Here is a 19,565-nt window from a genome sequence, read left to right as displayed (position 1 = left end):
AGCAGAAAAAACTCCCACACACATTCTGTACTGTCAGTCCACGTATAGTTACAGAGTAGCTTTGCAAAGGCAGATATGAGACACGGGAGCAACATTATCAGTTATCTATACAAGTACAAAATGAAATCCCATTTGCACAATAAAACCAAACAATTTGGCACTAATATCTTTTTAATACATCAAAATATATGAAACTATTAAATATAATTTTGTCTGATTTCTCAGTATTAACCGCTGAACCGTCTTGATGGCTACAAACCAGGCTTGCAGAAGTTGAAAGCACTGCATAGAAGGTTTGTCAGTCAGACACAGTAATGACCACAACGGATCAAGCTGTAAAAGTAAGAAAAGAAGGGAAAGAAACAAGATTAGAGAGTAAAAGAAAGTCAAATCAGTTATTTTGATGGCCTTAACACAAATAAAAGCTCACCCTTTATGATGACTTTGGCCACTGCCTCACTGGAGCCAATGTGGTTGGTGGCCACACACTTGTACGTTCCACTGTCACTCAGTCTAGCATGGGCTATGAGCAGCTTTCCATCCTTTGTGGTCTGTGCTCCTGCAGGCAGGCTCGCCCTGCCCACCCGGCTCCACTCGAACCGAATAGGATGAGAGCCGTGGGCAAGGCACTGCAGGCGCAGGGCATCTCCTGGCTGGAGCCTCGCCTGGTCAGGCAGGCTGGTGGCATACGGAGGGCCTGCATGAAACATGAAGGAGAAGATAATTACTCTCATCGTGAGCAGGGACAAAGAGTATGGATGAACAATATCTGTGTTTATCGTCAGCATTATCAGACTCACTCTCCACCTCCATCTGCGTGTACGCCTCACTGTAGCCATGTATGTTGGTTGCGTTACAGATGTATTGTCCTGAATCTTGGCGCCCTACGCTGGTCAGTGTCAAAACTCCATCAACCATTGTGTGTTTCCATGGCAATGGGGCTCGTAGCTTAGACCAGGTGATGACAGGAGTAGGGGAGCCTGAAAGGAAGAACAGACAGAGAGGACAAAGTGAAAAATGAGATCTGAGAACAGAACAGAGAAATATTTTTACATACACAAGCACGCAAACTCCATCCTTACCAGTGGCCTGACACGACATTGTGACTGTATGTCCTTCCACCACTGTCATTTCTGTGGTGCTTACTGAAGCCACTGGTGCTCCCAGCCCCCCCTCAACAGTGATCTCAATTTTGACCTCTGTCATCCCTTCAGTGTTTTCAGCCTGGCAAATATAAACGCCTGAATCCTCTGGATGCACCGCAGGCCACTGAGGAAAGAGATGGCAACTATTACTATTATTATTAGGTTTTATTTGGTATCTTCAAATGTGTAAAATAAAGGAAAATATTACTTTTGCATGTGTTCATGTTTCACCTGTATGGTGTTGACATCATTAGTGTCCGTGGTAAACAGCTGCAGGGTCGAGCCTTGGCGTTTCCAGGTCAACGTGGGCCGTGGTCTCCCTGTGGCGCGGCACTCCACTGAAACAGGTTCACCTATCCTAACCAGCAGGGGCCCCGCTGGTGTTAGCCGAACTTTGGGGGCAACTGACAGAGAGGAAACACAGACATGACCAATATGGTTTTTTGGACATTTGGGGGCAGCAACTCTGCCGAGTCTGGAGGGAAACATCTGATTCTTTAGCTGCTAAATGCTAGTCGCTAACTGTTGTTCGGTGCTGAACAGGTAGTGGGTTTCTCTGTATGTTCGTAACTACAAGTAATGCATCTCACATTGTCACCCTAATACATTTTTACTAAAAAAAAAAAAAAAAGCATTCTTCCTGCTACTGCGCATCAACTCTCTGTGATTTAGCGTTTCCTGACGGACAGTGTGTTATGGAATCTTTTATCCTAGGTAGGTCAGGTGTGGGCCTTGAGGTCCTCGGCAGTACTAATTGTTTGTCTTTGACTAGGTGCCACCATATCTCAACACTGTGGTGGCCGGGGTCGAAGAGACCTGTTGCTACCTTCCTAGACAAAATAGACATCTGTGTCTCCAGACTAGAATATGCTGACAATAACACCTCCATGGGTAAAAACATTCTCTTTGACTAATTCTGGGGCGTGTAGTATTTGGGGTGTCATCTTTGGGTTTAATGTTTATCCACCAGCATGAGTTTGGCAGAATGTGAGACCGACTCAGGCACTTCTGATGTACTTTGAGAGTGTCTCTAATTCTCCTTGGCCAAGCGTAAATAATACAGCATAAGACATCAGAGGCTCCTGAACATTTTCTTCCTTCCTGACCTCACCATTGACCTTTGACTTCAGCAATTTCTCCACAACACAGTACAGTAAACTACTGCTGTTAGATAATGTTATCTCTGTTTGTGAGCTCAGTTTGATGGAGAACAAAGTTGGTGTTATGCCAGAACAGGAGCTTGGTAAGCGGGCAGTGTAACCGGGCTCAGCAGCCTCTATGGACATGATGTCAGAGTCTGAGAGACCAAACAGAACGTTGACGGAAGAAGCTAAGAAGACAATAGCCGAGAAAGAGCAAAAAGCTACTGCACAAGAGTAAATCTGGGTTTTGTGAAATAAAAGGCTAAAACAAACAGACGCAGAGCTGGGCTTCTTGCTATTAGACTAGTAAGTAATATTAGCTTGCTGCTACGTCTTGTGTTGTTGCACTTAATAAGTTAGTTAGCAACTGTTGGCTAAGTTGTCAACTAGCTAGTTTTTGTTCATAACTTGTGTTATCAAAACAAATATATGTGTACAACTGTCCATATTTACCACAGTGATATTGCACTCTGAAACTAAATTGCAAACATGTACTACTGCGTAGTGTAAGCACATTGAGTTTATTAGTACTATTACATAAATCTTATTACTAGATGGTTAGCTTGGGGTTGCAATTGGGTGGGCTAAATATTTTTTTGAGTGTAGGTGCACACAGAACAAAAATTCCTGGCATGTTTATTTTATGATCCCTTATAAAAAGAGAGCATGGGTAAAATATTCTATTCTATACAATGTTCTAACTTAATTGTGGAGAGGGCTCACATTTGACATTTAGCACAGCTGTGGCAGAGCCTCGGCCTGCAGAATTGCTTGCTGTGCAGCGGTACTGGCCCTGGTTTCCAGGTCGGGCGTTGGCAACCGTCAGCACAGAGCCACCAGGTCCAAGCTTAACATTGTCTACAAGGGAAAAGTACAATTCAGTGAAACCTCACAGATGATGATATCTCCTTCTGCTTACATGTTTTCTTTTGTTTTTTTGTACTTCTGACCTTGTAATGCTTGGTTATTGGCTCTCTTCCACTCTATGGGTGCACCGCCGGACACTTGGCACCTAAAGCTGACAGTCTCCCCTTGGCGCACAGTGGCAGTTCGGGGCTCCACTGAGACAACAGGAGCCTGGCCAGCCACTGCACAAAACGAGAGAACTGGTAAGGCCACATGCACATGTTCAATGCAACTCTGTGAACTTTTAGATAGGACTGGGTGAAACACAGTGTAAACCAACACCAACTCCAAAGCAAACAACCTGAGCAAATACACTGATTGAACAGAAGTGCTTTTGATGACAAAGCAAAAAACTAAAAAGCAAAAAAGTGTAATTCTCTCAAAGACACTGTGTCAGAGAGGAATATTAAAACAATTTCACTTTGCTAAAAATGTGAATATTACTATTTGAAAGGGTTAGAGATGGTTTTAGTTTGATTTCTCTTTGTGGTGCTCAATGCATTAAACATATATCAACAAACTATGTGTCTTGTCCCCAGCACTTGTGATAATCCACAGAACAGGTCTGTGGATTGTCTAGAGAAATCAGGACTCTGCATCTAAAGGGACACGCTGCTGTTGAACTTTAATTTTGTTGTGAGCACCTTTAAAGTACAAAAGAAACCACATCTCTACAGACGTCAAGCAAATTAACAGAAACTGACACATCAGACCGTTCAAAGTAAATGAGACTGATTACCTGAACATAATAACGAACACAGGATCAGGACCCCAGGTGAGAAATCCATGATGAAGAGAGAACAGTTCCACTTTGTATCTTGAGTGCAATGTCTCTTTCACTGTCTGTCTCTCTCTTTTTCATAGTGACGTTCGCCCTTTAACCCCCTAACTAACCATCTACCCCTTCCCCTATTCAAACACTGTCCACTGATGATAGTCACGTATGAAGCTACCCAGTGCTGTATTGTTATTTAGGCTAGTCTGGTGTACCCAACTGATATCCAGTGACATTTAAACTAAAAAAATCTACTCAATTAAGTTAACTACCAAATAACTCATGTCACTGATATTTATGTACAGCTGCTATTGGACTTATTGTGTTGGACTACCTTGTGACATTTGATAATGTTAATAAGTGTGTCGTACTGGACTTGGGGACATTGATTTCATCATTTTTGTGTTCAGAGAATTATTCTGCTTTCCAGGAAAATGATCTCACTCCAGTCAAACACTCAGAAATGTGTCTGTATTGTATTGACCAGTGAGTCGTCAGCGGCTGATCAAAGTGAACTTAAAACACTCTCTAAGTAAAGTAGTCCTGGTCTTTGCCCTGTTTTGTTAAACTGAATTTGTAACTTTACCGAATAGCCTGAAGTAATGCTGGAGAATATTCAGAAATTACACTACAAGAATTTGATTAAAACACCAAAGAACCATTGAAAATCACTGAAACAAACATATTTACTATAATTTCTCATTCTGATCAATACTATCTGTTTATTTAACTTTGTGTATGCACTTTGAAATAGTCCTCGGTCCTTATAGAATTATGATTCTTTTCATTGCAGGGAAGGACAAGGACATTTAAAAGGATATGTAGCAATTGACTTTAATGTTTGCAGAATAACAAAATGCAATAAAAAAGTTCATCTTAACAGGTTGCACGAGTAATGAAATCTGTTAATACAACACATGTGTGGATAATGTAACATTACAGGATTACATAGAGCAGTTATTAGGACTTTTTAAAGAGTCTGAAGTAGTTTTAACTAATTCAATAACAGCCTTCTACAACTGAGGCTATTAGGTAATTATTATTACATCGTCATCCTATATATACAATGTATCCTGTCAAGTCAATCACAATTTGTTGCAATAATTACATTTGCAGTATGTTATTACATTTTGACCAATTCAGGGGCTTTTTTTTTTTATTAAACTAACAAGCTATTACATTGTGTAGCACTCACTACATTATCAGATACACCTGGACTTCAGCAGCTTCTCCACTAGATAAATGACTAAAAGAGTTAGATAAAAGCCTACTCTCGGTTTATTGGGTCTCAGGATTTATTGACATTCACTATTAAATATTAACTACAAAAAGAAAGATGTGAAAACAAGAATTTGTGCAGGAAGCATTCCTCTGGAGGCCTTTAGCTGAAAAAAAATCCCCACAAATTATCCAGAAGATGCAGCGGCACTGCTCAACACTAGAGGGCACAGATGAATAAAAACAAACATGGTCCCATTCCAATACTGTATGATCTGAAACTGAACATTATAGTTACTGTGCACATTGGCACAAACCACAGAACCTGATCTCCTGGGTTAAAGCCTCTTTGGTTTGGTTGCTTCAAAAGCATTTAAGAAACATAATTACCTGTTAAGGCAATATTGTTTTTTACAATCATATAAATAGAAACAAACTCAAACCCAGTTCTTGTCTGAAGCAACACCACAGGATGCAAAAATGTAAGAAGTGACAATGTGTTTATTCATTTTTGGTCATTTCTGCCATTTAGATGTTGTTGCACTCTTTTCGATTGCATTTTCTCAGTGACAATTGTTTTCTTAAAAAATAAAACTTAAAGAAAAAAGAAATAATAAAATCTACATGCTTTCTTTTTGTCCTTTTTTTAAATGTTATTTTAATTATTTGAAATAAAATCATCAATCGACATCTGGTTCAAGGCCACACACAGGCCCTGAACCTTCACAGATGATACAGAACATTTTTTTTTAAAATGTTCTTTTCATCACTCTCTTTTCAAAAAGAAATGGAAGAAAAAACGTGGCGAGTAATTATAAAAGAAAAAAAGACGCATCAACACATTCGTAAAAGACAAGGGTTTAAAAAACTAGTGGGAGGGATGTGGGTAAAGGATCAGCAACACAAAGCGAAACAAACACGGAAAGTTGCAGAGTTTGGGAAATCTTGTTGAGTAGTCTGTGGCTCGACTGGAGGTCAACCTACAGTCTGGGTTGTTTTAGTCTGAGGAGCAGGGTGGGGAGGGAAGGTGGAGTATCAGCTGGAGGTGACGTAGTGCTTGCTGCCTGGTGCTCTGGGTGGGGGTGGGGGAGGCGGGGGGGGTGGGACGAAGCATTGCCACTGTCCTACCAGCCACCATCAACCTACAGAAAGAGACATTCAGAGTAGGTTAAATGTACACAGATCAGGTCTACTTTCAAAGCGTTTATGTTTGCTTAAAAATCTGATTATTCATAAATTTATATTATTCACAGAATTTCACCTTCCGATAATTTGTAAAACATAGCTAGCATATTAGCAAGCTGTCACCTACTAACACATTCCCTAAAAACAGAAAAACATCGACATCCAGCTTGAATCTTTTATCTGGCTGGTAAAGCTCTTGATGCTGTCTTTAGTGCTACAGTTCAAGATAGTTGACACATTATGCTATTTAAGGACTACTTTGTAAGATTTAGTGGCATCTAGTGGTGTAGTTGCTAATTGCCACCAACTCAAAAATGTGAGCCAGTCTAGAGCCAGTGTAGTCTTAGTGTAGCCTAGTGCGTTCTGGGCTAGAAACATGGCAGTTCACCAATGTGGAAGAGGCCAAAGAGGATGAAAAATTCATTCAAAAAAGGTAAAATAAATAAATAAAATAAAATAAAAACTACAATAGAGCCCTCTAAATCTTACACACTGGAAGTGTGTTTAAAAAGCTGTGTGATGCTAAAAACACATCAACCTACAACTAAAATCGAAGGTGCACAGTCGATACCTTTAGATTTATATTTTACTGCGAATGTTTCCTTTAATGCTCCACAACAATCTGGTGCTAAGGTTCGGTTGTTGACGTGGTGCAGTAAACGTGAAGGAAGCGCATCTCTAGGATCTACAAAACATTATATTATACCACATGCTAACACAGGGAATGGCTGTTACCATGGCTACTCAGATGGCGAGTGTGTAACTATAGCAACAGTGTGTGTAACCATGGCTACTCACATGGAGACCGTGATGAGGGAAGAGAGTTCCTCCAGGCAAGGTCCTCATTACCTCCCGTCAGGAGTGTAACACGGGGCTGGATATCCTCCTGTTGGCATTCAGGGATTTTTGGTTAAGTCGATGTGTATGTAAAGACTATCTGATGCTGACAACGTGGAGTCAGACCAGAAGTTGACTCAAGTTGAACAGATAATAATAAAGCTGCCAGATAAACAAATGTCCACTGACAAAATGAATTAAGAGCACTTCGTTACCACACAGAACTAGATGGACAGATTAGAGTAGAGTTACACAGAGTTTGTCCTCTTGTTGAACTTTTTGCTTTGAAGCACAAGAACAGCAAGTCGGCGTACAAAACAGCAAAAATATTTACAATATCTGCAGCGCAATTTAAAATGATTTGCTCTCCTTTGGGAGTGGTGGTTTCTAAAAAAGAAAAGTCTAAAAAAACACCCCTGATAGAGCAAGGCAGTCCTACCTAGTTTGACTGCACTGATTTGTTGAAAAATAAAGTCTCTCCATTGGCTGAGGACAAAGCCAAGCTAGATGACTTATTCTGGGGCTGACAGTAGGCATCTGATGATGTAATACTCAGCCAATCAGGAGAAAGCCTGCTGAAGTGAGGAGCTGGTGATTTATGGGCCCTCTTTGTGAGAAAAGTGCTTTGATTTGCGACGATGACTGTAGCTTAGGTTTTATGCACTTATATGTGCATGTGTGTGTGTGTGTGTGTGTGTGTGTGTGTGTACCTGAGTTTGGCGTGGCTGGAGAGTTGGCTTGGCTTGCCAGCGAAGACACACTTGCAGCTGACTTCCGAGTATACAGGTTAGCTTCGTCCTGGAGCTTTGCAACATTCTTCTTATATCGAATCCTCTTGTTCCCGAACCAGTTGGCCACCTTAGAGTTGGAAAAGTCAAAAAAACGTCAACAGCACGTCTGGAAATTCAGCTAGCTTCATTACACTAAACCATATCCAAGTACATGTGTGTTTTATCGGTTTCTTTTTCTCCCTTGCCGTCCTGACCTGAGACACAGTGATGGAACACTTCTTTGCCAGCTCCTCCTTGGCCTCCTCACTGGGGTAGGGGTTTGCCAGATGGGAGTAAAAATATTCATTCAAAATCTCTGCTGCCTGCTTGCTGAAGTTTCTTCGTTTCCGCCTAAAAAATAAAAGGTCAATTGCAAAAATTAACAGTCATAAAACAAAAATACTCTCATTCACAATGTTGTAAGTGCACTGCCAGGATGAGAGAGAGGAGGAACGCACACCAGTGTCAGTGAGGTGCTGTCTACAGTGAAAGTACAAGTTTTACACGCAGAACAAATAAATGTAAAAAATTGTAATTTACCAAAGGCCCGACAGATTTAAATGTTATAGGAGGAGCAAAAAAAAACCACACAGTTTATTATACCATCAGGAAGCCGTTTGGAAGAGAAGTTATGTCATTATGTTAAGAACAACTCCATATAAATATCAAAAACACTAGAAAGGCATGATGTATGGGATAAAAAGTTATAAGTTATATAATGTCAAAACGATTCTCCATATAGATATTAACCCTCATGCGTCAGTTTAATGTTTTACCCTCTTAAGTCATTTAGGACAAAAATGTCCACTTCCAAAAAACTACTGTAAAAACTTTACAAATTTTTTCTGCATTAATCTCTTACATAATCTGTTTTACCAAACATTCAATCATTTTGAGGAATTTAACCCTTTAAATGCCAGTTTTATTACTAATTTAAAGATCATATCCACCTCGTACAAATGAATGAATTATGATGATGATCAATAAATCAAATCTAAATCTGGAACTTGAGCGCTTGCTTAATCATGATAACACAGGAACAGGAAGTAGATAGCGTCTATGACATCTTCAGTAATAAGCTCAAGATGTTATTTTACCCTTTTCTTCATAAATAACAAAAGTAATCAAACTGGCATTTAAAAAGGAAAGAAAATCTTCAAATTGACTGAATGAAGTTGTTTAAGGCTTTTGTCCTTAATGACTTAAAAAGGGTAGTAAACTCTTTTTCACAGTGTTCTATTGATCTGTTGAAATTTGAATTACAAATTTGTCGAGAGACTTTGTTACAAAAGTTGTGCCATATGAACTAACACAGCCGCAATGATGGCCAGATAGTGACGCATGAGGGTTAAACAGGCGACAGTGTCTCGAATAGAGCCTCATCAAGATATGTAATGTTAGAGGAGACTGGGCAGATAGAAAACTAAAACACCCCTGGCTTCAACCAGGTTCATGTTGATGAACATATTGGAAGTATATTAAAAAACTATTTGGAAAAATATCAGAAAAAAAAAACAACTTCACATAGAGAAGATATTCCTATTATAGAAAAACACGAAGTAAAAAGGTTAGTGAGGGAGATACTACAGACGATAAACTCTATACAAAGTCAAGGGATGGGTTTTAAATGGAAATGAAGCCCATTAGGGCTAAGTGTATTTACAGAATAGATCCAAACAGCCATCAGAAACGCCCCCTCCTTTGGAAAAGTAGCCTTTTCTATGCCCACGTATCCCTGAGAACAAATTGCATGACCAGCCTCATAGAAGTGGGCTGCAACAGGATAGGTAATATTTTACATTGCCAGCGGGTACACAAAACAAGCTTAATCATTTCACCACAGCGGGAATACGTGGTGATAAATAAAGAAATTTCTTGTCTGGACGCCCTTGAAAAGGTCAGCGCTGTATTTTATTTATTCTCTCACAGGCAGCATCCAGTTGTTGTTCTCTGTGGCTGCATTCTTTAAGCTCGTCTTTCGTCACATGCATATTTCCAGAAAAGTCCGCAGGATCTGTTTCAACCTGCAAACCTGACTCTAAGGTAGAGTTTTTTTTAACAGGGGAAAAGTGAGGAAAACTGTCGATTGCGATCGTCGAGTTTGCTCTCCGTGAATTATCCAGGTGTCGAGAAAAGTGATTCCCTGTAAGTCAAAATCATAGTGAACTTGAGAGGCTGAATTTAAGACGCTGCACAAAGAATGCAGGCGGTCACTCGTGCCCCCAGCGAGGCGAAACATGTCATCTACATACCTCTTGTAAACCAAACTGTTAGGCAGGATGGGGCTGGTTGCACTATTGCAAACATATTGGAGCCCATAGCTACGCCTTTTCGGTGCAAGAAAAAAATCTCCCTGAAACATAAAGAAATTATGAGTAAGGAATCATCTCAGGAAAGGAAGTAATGATTCGAAAATATTCAAGAGCCTGAGTGCCACGTTCACATTTATGTACAATGCCTCTTCATCGAATGTGACTAATGTGCAATCTTCAGAGACTCCGGGATAGAAATCCTCTGACCTGTCTGACAGGCTGAAACTGAAGTTAAAAGGAAGCAGGAAGAGAGGCGTCAGTGAGTCAGAGGTGATATGACTGGGAGACCCGACGAGACCAGTGAGAGACTCAAGATGGCAGCCACCAGCTGCTAGAACACAACTTTTCCCCCATGAAATAAACCCACTTTCTGTCCTCTGTCAACAGGAATCACACCACTGTTCCATCTGCTAGACCTTGAGGTCTACCTTGATGAATGCTTCAACTAACTCTGCACCATGAAGGCCTAAATAAGGACAATTTCACCTCCACACAGCCACAAGAGAAAACAACTCCATTCACAGATGGATTATGCTGTACTGAGGTTGGTGACATTTCACTTGCAATTGACAGTAAACTCTCTGGACTGGATGCAAGAATAGCTCTTGTCAAAGTGATTCACAAAGAATTCCAGCAGCTGAGCAAACGCCTGACGTTCGGCCAGGAACAACTCGCCGCACTGGCGAAAGAAAACAAATCTCTTCGACACCCCGTTACCTCCCTCGCAACCCAGCTCGCCACCATTGCTAAAGAAAACAAGGGCGCGAGAGAAACCATGCTCGATCTGCGATCTCGTAGCATGAGGATCTGAGATCCCAGAAGCAAACGCGTGACGACAAACCAGAAGAGTTACTACAGGAATTTATGACCGGTCACCTCATACACAGTAAACAACAAACATTCCACAGGAGCAAGAATACCACCGCAAACACAGACAAAGCAAATTTCAACCATTTCTTAAGCTCTTAAAGCTTTTTATTTTTAGCTCTACCAACTGAGCTAATCGACACCCCCAATCTCAACCATTTCAAACAAAAACAACAGGCATAATGTCATGGGGGACAACTGAAAGGCGACTTTACGACCAATGCACACACAAGAAAAAGAAAAGACAACAGGAAATGTACAGAGAACAACTAAAACTGACAGCCTCTCTCATTTTTCGAGGCTGCCACATCCAAACTATCCCACTCTGCTAAACTAGGAGACGTAACCCTAAACCACACAAAAACCTCGTGAACTGCAAAATCAAAGAACACAATCAATCCACTAACTGATTGGTGAACTGCCAATAAATCATCTGCCTCCGCTAAAAAAATAAAAAGCTGATTGTGACAGCTGTGCTTTGACACAACAACATGGGAGTTACACAAGGGTTATGACAGATGGACCCAAGTTCTGGATACAAAACACCTCCCAAACCCCCACAACTCCTTCCACCAACTCCAACTCCACCCAACTCTCAAGACGCCTTTCGCACCGCCACGCAGACAGATGCGCCGACACGCTCGTGTGCAAATATTTAGGCACATTAACCCCACTCGCTCCCTCAAAGACCAGCGAGGTGAACTTTTCTTCTGTCCTGTCTTACGCTTGCCCTGCTGTGACTTTATTGCACAATAAAGAATAAGAAATAAACCCACCTGGCATCCAGGAACCTAGAGCGTAGGATCATGACAGCTTCACATGTGCTCTGCTTTAACTGCATCTGGATAGTGCTGAACTTGCGGTGGATGATTCCCACCATTCGCTCGATCTCTTTGGGTGAGACGGGTCGCGTGCGGGACTGTTCCCTCAGCAGGTTCATCACATGGTCGGTGAATTCATTGCATGCCTGTGTGGCGGGAGAGAAAGGAGGAGAAGGGGGGGAATTCAAGCAGTCTCAAACGTTAGGATACACTTTAGCCACTCACTGCACTTCTATCCAGATTATTACTAAAACGGACTTGTGTATTTCTTTATTATCATGATGTGTCACGGTAGCTTTTAGGCTCAAGTATCACACCTGTTCGTATTTCTCCAGCTCGCTGTGGTACATCTGTCGTATCTGAGCGAGCTTCTCTCTGTATTCGGTGTGTTGTAAACCATCATTAGGTGCCGTTCCGGCTGCCACGGCGACCGCTGCAGCTGCGGAGGCCCCACCCCTCTCCGGACCCGCGACCCCCTCTGCTAACAGCATGTTGTCCAGCCGCATGATCTGAGGGTCCGGACCGTCCTCTTCTTGGATGCCTCGGATGCTCAGGGCTGCGGAGATGGACAGGTAAAGAGAGTTTTATTTACTGCCGCTGACTTCCTCACCTACAGCTGTATTCTGGGAATTCATGGAGAAATATTGCAACGTTTATTCATCATTTCTGGCTGAACCATCCAGAACCGGAAAAACAGGAAACACACTGCACGCGCATTACATCAGCAGACGTTGGGCACACAAACCGCTGGCGCTCAGTCAAACTTTGAATCGTCTCTCAAACATCCTGCTGATCATAAGCCTGTTTCTGCTTGTCAAGCTGCTTATTCGCAGCTTTTAATCGCACGTTTCTTCATTATTTTAATGACTGGATGCTGCATTGCCATTCGAAGCGCAAATATAGTCATGCTGTGAACCCAATCTGTGATAAAGAGATGACAGATTTCACAGAAAACAACGTGTTGCTAGACAAACGTGAGGGTTTTTTTTGTTTTGATTTTTCTTTGGTGTAAAACATTTTTGTGCACACAATTGTGTGTATACAATACAAACTATGGGACACAATGGAGCATTTTTAAACGTTACTTCACAGCCAGCAGAGAGCACTATCTCACAATACAAGACCCACAGCACACACACACACACACATATTCACCTTCTTTCATTTCGTTCCGTCCTACCATTTTTTTTCTCCCCTCAATGGCCCTCAGAAAAATAGGTAGAACACTCCATTTCCATAAAAATATCATCAATTATTAACAGCTATGCACTCAAGAAACCCTGTTTTTAATCTCAAATGTCCGACACGCTTGTCTTGGTCCAGACTCTGCCTAGACAACATGTAGCAACGGCAGACTAATGACCATAAGGTGGTAATGATAGTGTTAGAATAGGCAACAAAGGAATTTTTCCCCTCGCACAACCATTGCCAGTACTATTAGAACAACTCTACATCTACATCAAATATACAGACAGCACAGCTGAACTTCAGACTATAAATATACTGGATGACATAAGAAACCACAGCTCTGTCTGTTGGAGGCAGGGAGGAGGAGATCGAGTATTAAGTGGAGTCTGTAGACTGAGGCGACTCGACTGAGAGAGGAAAAAGAAGAGGCAAGCAAAAAAATAAAAAATAAATAAAAAATGTTGCTGTGCTAGAGATGCCAGCTCGCCTTCGGCATGTCCAAGTCCCCTCCAAAATAAACATGGACACACAAGCACAAGCATCCTGGCAGACACACACACACACACACACACACACACACACACACACACAGCTGTTAATTAACAGCAGCTCTTAAGGAGCAACTAAAGACTCAGTGAAAAATGAAAGCTCATTTGAGAGGTCGTTAATTTGCACAGTTATGCAAATTAGTTGGCAATTACAAGGTAGTTCCAGAGATCGTCTCACATTCATAATCCCGCAACGAGGCCAATGACAGCCTCCGCATCTGGCTGACAGCATCCAGACAGACACGCGGCACACACACACATACATACACACACACACACATACACACACACACACACACCTATAAGCACTAACACGCTGTGATCGCTTCTAATTTTGGCAATCTATCAGGCGCACTAATGATTTCCCAAATCATATTACAGTACAGTAAGTGCACTGCACTTGACTTATCCATTTCAGTGCAGTGTAATATAGTTAATAAACATCTGGGTATGAGGATACTGCACCTAATGTACTGATGCACCAGATTCAAATATAATCCAACAATTCATAAACACACACGCACACACACAAAGCAAATAGCAGGTGCACTTGTGTGTGTGTGTGTGTCCATGGATGCAGATCACATGACTTGTGCATAGTTAACAGAGAAGAGCTTCTGCATATCTACACACCCCTTTTCCTCCATTCTTCCTTCACTTACACATCCACGCTTTCCAACATCCAAACCTCTCTTGTTCCTTGTCTCATTTACATCTCATTAAAAGGTGTGTCCTTTTTACTTTTTGTCTGAACATTTGTCTGAATTTAACTACTTGTGTAAAATGGAAAAAATCTGAGAGAAAATTAAAGGAAAAAAATTGTGTTAAAAAACAGTTTGATATACGTGAGAAACAATACGTTTATAAGTTATACTCGCATTACTTGTATTATACTGTTTCTTTTGTCCAGTCCATTTATATCAGGGCAGGTGGCAGAGTAAATATTGGAAAAATTCAGCAGCACCAAACTCCAGCGTACGAAATGTCATTTTTATGTGTGAGAAACTGAACGTTCATGAAGGCAGCATTTAATGCAGGTCTGTTGTATCTGATAGCATTAGCCTTGAGCTAGGTCTACCTAATAAACTGATAACTAAGAGTAGATGAGGAAAAAATGAGAGACAACTATATTAGAACGGGTCCCATTACTGTTAATTAATTCATAATTAATCCAGGGTTTAGGCCAGCCTTCCTGATTACCCAGTGATTCTGTGGTGTGTACAAACACACACACACACACACACACACACACACACACACACACACCGTGCACAAGATAAATGAGCTGTAGTCCGTGACTCCTCGTGGAATAGAGCGCTCTGACAGAGTAAATCCAGCTTTGTGAGGCCATGGGTGGCAAACTGTCCCCCACTGAGAATCTGATTGTAGTGAAGGCTGACAAGGCTCAGGGGTCTGGAGATTATCAAGTGCCTGCCAATCCATGAAACACAACCATTACTGCCTCTCCCTCCAACTCATCCATCAATGTGTCCTTTTCTCGCTATCTTTTTCTCCCTCTCTCTCGCTTTTCCCTTCTGTTTTCACTTCTTTTTTCCCCGTCTGCACCTCCCGTGTTTGCAGCAACGTGTCCCTTTTGCTCTCGAGTCATTTGTTCCGTTTTCTTACTTTGCCTCCTGTCCTATTTTATGCGCCGTAATACTCCCCGAAAAACTCCCAGAACATAGGCAACGGTAAAAATAGAGTTGCATCGGGAATAGCATGACGGTGAAGTCAGGAAGGAGAGAAAAAGAGAGGTAGATATAGGATGACAGAGAAGTGGGCAGATGTATCCAGAGGAGGGATATATCCTCAGAAAACAGAAGTGTTTTGGATTGTCGCCATCAAGTGAGATGTTATTTTTAATGGTTCTAACTTGGGACGGAGCGGAAGACGGTGGAGGAGGGAGGCAGCACAAGTTTGGGTGAGACAAAGGAAGAAAGAAGTGATATATGCTCTAAACTTCCACAAGCATCTAGATGTAGAGCCAGAAATACCACAGAGACACAATGTGTTTCAGAGCAATGCGCTTCTTAAATAACGTCCATCTTTTATTGGGCATAATGGAAACTGGTCAAACAAGTGTGAAGCAGCAGCAGACGGATGGAAAGTAGAAGAAACAACAACAACTCGCTGTCAAAACCTGCATGAATCAAGACGCTGATACTCATCGCTATTCACACAAGGCTGGGTTCCCAAAAAAATGCACTATCCCTGTTTGAGTAACGTTTGGCAAAAATGTACAGCCCTTTTTTTCCCTTTTTTTTTAAATTCCATTTTGAAATGAAAACCGTGACCCAGTTTTAAAGATTTACATCTTCCACAAACAGGAATGGGAAATCAGAAAGGATTGAGAGATGGTCTAACGCGATTCGTTGACCAGCTTTATCCTTCAGTCATGCTGGCATTAGAAGAGGAGGATTGATGGTTGAGAGGGGTAGCTGTCAATGTTCCCACTTTCATACCGACGCGAACTCCTGACTGAAATGCATAAAGCCCAGATCAGAGAGGCAAATGCAACTTCCTATTTTAAGAGAAAAGGTGGAAGAATGAGCTGATCTCTCTTCCATCTTTACACATCTGACACATTCCTTCAAACTATTTTCTACTGGATAGATTTAAAATCTTCCCTACTTGCCACCTTTTTTCTTTCTCATTTGGTCACGGTCGCAGTTCTCCACTAAAAAAAAAGATAAACAAGGATTATTTGACTTTCAAAAGAGCGGGACTAAATGAGCACAACTTAAGTTAAGATCTAATATTTACAACGATCCTGCTATTGCTCAGTTTATTCCCGCAATTCACAAACAACATGATTATCCAGATTAGACAAATCTGTGGCTCCCGTGCTCGGTCCAAAGTCCAACGGCCGACGGAGGATACGTTTTCGGAAAATGACGTCACAAACTGAAAGAGTGCGACGCACTCAGAGCAAGCGAGGGAGAACAAGTAACACTAGATGAATGAAGGCTGGGGAAGTGAAGTGTGATCAATTTGCAACCTGCTTCTATGTTTCTTTCTGTCTCCAGAGTATCTGTCATACTAAGACTCACTATCAAAAATAAATAATATATCGTTTTCCCCTTAAAAACCCAAATATTCCCCCGTCTGATGGTGAAAATGCTATCATCCTAAAGAAAGAGTAAAAAATCTTTTTATTATCAGCACGCAACTTTTTTTTAAAAATTGATGTCAAGACAACTTACCTGTCCTTTCTTTGATCTCACACAGGACGCTGAAGAGGGCAGGCTTCATTCTGTGGCAGTTTAAAGCATGTTTCCTGTTATTGAAAATGAAGATTGTGAATTTACAATTCGATTTTTGGATAACATTTTTTATATTCTATTGGTTACAAAAACACTGACATCCATCAACGATAGATCTTGTAAATGGTCCTCCAACCAGTCCTGAGCACATAATTCACTGCCACTGCACTGTCTAATTTGCCTAAACTTACGACTTAAGAGAAGAGAAACAAGTCTCCACATGCACCACCAAATAATCAATACTGCCATATAACGTCACATGTTTTCTAGGGTACAATATTGATACTCTGACGCCAGCAATGCAACATTTTTGGGGCAGAGATGTTTGCCGTTTTCTGTCAATTCAGGTTTTTAATTTGTGGGATCCTGTCGCACATTCACGCTGCCGATAAAAATGCTCACACTGAGCAACTTGGCACTTGATGTTTTAGCTCGCTAGAATACTAAAACAACAAGGGAGAAAGAGGAGTGTGAAACACAGGACGGGAGAAAAAGAGACAATCCTTTAGAGTGGAAATAATTAACAACAGATGAATAAATGCCACATCAATGTGACAGGACTTATATAAACCGCACTTATCTGTCTTGATTTTTCTGGAGTTTCATTTTCACTTATTTCATAAATGGTGTATCGCAGTATTGTCTACACTGACATTATGATAGTATCTTCAGTTACAAGCTATGGGCAGTATTACAAATGGTACTTTCCCATATCAGTGTGTGTCACAATACTGCAAATCACATGCACAGCAATGAAAGTGATGTTCAAACCATTCAACTTCTAATTTATAGGAAGATGACATGACAAGATATTGAATTCATTTTCAGTCGTTATGCAGCCTCGTGATTTACAGTGCAATTTAAGAGCACTGGTATGCTAACTATTGCCCGCCAGTAAAGATCGATGAACGATGAATGAATGAAATTAATGAACGTGTTCGTGTGCTGAAGGGAAATGGGGAAAGGGGCCTGGGTCACAGAGGTTGTTTACAGCAGATAGAAGGGCTGTTAAACACTCCTAAAAGATCACATTCTGTCATGTGCATGCTCTTTCTGTTCAGGCCTGAGAGGTGAAAGGTGATGCACGGATGGAGAAGGAGGGGACAAAATGAAGCAGCTATGTGACGTGCATGCCATGGATGCTGTGATGCTGCATGAAGAGTCCCCCCCAAACTTTAAAACACATCTTGTATCAGGCCTTATCTGGTCACATGCCCCTGTTATTACCTGGCCTGAGCCTCATCCAGACTCTCATCTGTGATGGCCATGATCTGCTGGAGGATGTCACCCATGTCCTGCTGCGGCTGACCGAGGTTCTGATGTTTCCTTATGTTGTCGGGATCGCCAACATCCTCTTGAGTCAGTCCACTCAATCCTAAGTGACCCAACATCATGCGGGCCTGGTCGTCCATAAATCCAATGTGTAACTTATTTTGAAGAGAAAGAGAGAGACAGGAAGAGCAGAGGAGGACTACAAAAAAAAAAAAAAAAAAGGGGGGGGGGGGAGCCGCTTCTTTAACTTTTAGCACTTAAAAAAAAATACCAAGAGGTTGAAGTTTTCCTAGAAAATAATAAATAAATAAAAACATACACGACTTAAAAGTGAGAGCAGCAGCTGGAGGGAGCTGAACAACAAAGGGAGAAAAAAAAAAAAAAAAAAAAAGCAAATGCAGCAACTTTACTATTTATGTGGGAGGGGGAGAAGAAAAACAAAAAAAAAGCTCAAATGAGGCTCTGCTAACTGTGGTAGATCTTTGGCACGGGATGGCACGGGTTCATAGAAAAATTACCCTATAGTAAGATACTGTTTTTTCGAGTAGCCTGACGCGCCTGCGCACATCTTTTCCTCCCCTGAAAATACAAAACCAGGAGGCTCCGAGGGGGAGAAAAGCTTCAAAAGAAAGCGAAAGGTATTTGTCTGTGTCTGAGCGGTCATACGTGCAAACAGCGGGGAGAAGACAGTGGGCTTAATGTGAGCAACAAAACGCCAATAATAACCCAAACTAGGCTTGGTACAAAGCAAACTAATTCCTGCTTTTTTTTCTCTCTCTATAGAGAGAGAGGTTGTTCGGCCCTTTTCCGAAGCCTGGTCTCAGGCTAAATAATACAGAGAAAAGCTCGACTAGCTCCGGTGTTAGATAATGGTCTGAACGGTGCTACGGCTATATCCAATGACCCGGGAGTCCCTTTGATGTCGCCGTCTCCGCCTGCCCCCCCTTTTTATTCACGAGTCATTCGGTCATTAAAAGTGTGAACCGACCGGGTCACCTAAAACACGGTGCAGGAAAGGTATTCCTGAGGGACTTCATCTATGTGGTGCCGTCCAGGTCTCACGATGCCAGGTTTGTACCATTAGTTGTTGCTGTTTTCTTTCTCTGCTCGGCTCCGTGCCTGCTGCCCCACTCCTCCCAGAAAAAAACACCACGGAGCACTGCCGTCCACTGTCAAGGTACACACGGCGAGAGAGCACGGCTTCCGCTCGCATATTTCAAAATAATACACCCGAGCTCATTTAAAAGGCGCCTGCTTTTCTATGACGACTAAGCCCAAATCAATAAAGGAGACAGGTTTAGGATTCCTCCAAATAT

General features: G+C 41.6%; 2 protein-coding genes across 3 annotated transcripts; both read right to left on the bottom strand.

The window, feature by feature from the left end:
* Window positions 1-48: 48 nt before the first annotated feature.
* On the bottom strand, window positions 49-4,070 carry sid4 (secreted immunoglobulin domain 4). Its single transcript, XM_027282454.1, has 8 exons — window positions 3,933-4,070; window positions 3,238-3,375; window positions 3,011-3,145; window positions 1,377-1,549; window positions 1,083-1,269; window positions 801-980; window positions 431-697; window positions 49-333 (listed from the first exon to the last, which is right to left on the bottom strand). The coding sequence occupies exons 1-8, from the start codon at window positions 3,979-3,981 to the stop codon at window positions 329-331; spliced, it is 1,134 nt and encodes a 377-aa protein (XP_027138255.1). The 5' UTR covers window positions 3,982-4,070; the 3' UTR covers window positions 49-328.
* A 1,032-nt stretch (window positions 4,071-5,102) lies between these two features.
* Window positions 5,103-19,443, bottom strand: LOC104925379 (pre-B-cell leukemia transcription factor 1). 2 transcript variants are annotated; one of them, XM_027283296.1, is made up of 9 exons: window positions 19,246-19,443; window positions 18,205-18,448; window positions 16,918-16,991; window positions 12,296-12,534; window positions 11,934-12,124; window positions 8,194-8,329; window positions 7,919-8,066; window positions 7,170-7,257; window positions 5,103-6,328 (listed from the first exon to the last, which is right to left on the bottom strand). In XM_027283296.1, exons 2-8 carry the CDS (start codon window positions 18,387-18,389, stop codon window positions 7,217-7,219), a joined length of 1,014 nt encoding a protein of 337 aa, XP_027139097.1. In that variant the 5' UTR covers window positions 18,390-18,448; window positions 19,246-19,443; the 3' UTR covers window positions 5,103-6,328; window positions 7,170-7,216. The 2 variants fall into 2 exon arrangements, with proteins under 2 accessions (XP_027139097.1, XP_027139098.1); XM_027283297.1 differs by having other exon boundaries at window positions 18,205-18,377.
* Between the last annotated feature and the right edge of the window lie 122 nt (window positions 19,444-19,565).

Source organism: Larimichthys crocea, chromosome X (assembly GCF_000972845.2).
Source record: "Larimichthys crocea isolate SSNF chromosome X, L_crocea_2.0, whole genome shotgun sequence".
Taxonomy (NCBI): domain Eukaryota; kingdom Metazoa; phylum Chordata; class Actinopteri; family Sciaenidae; genus Larimichthys; species Larimichthys crocea.
Note: the sequence above shows the minus strand (reverse complement) of the source record. Positions and strands in the feature narration are given on the sequence as shown.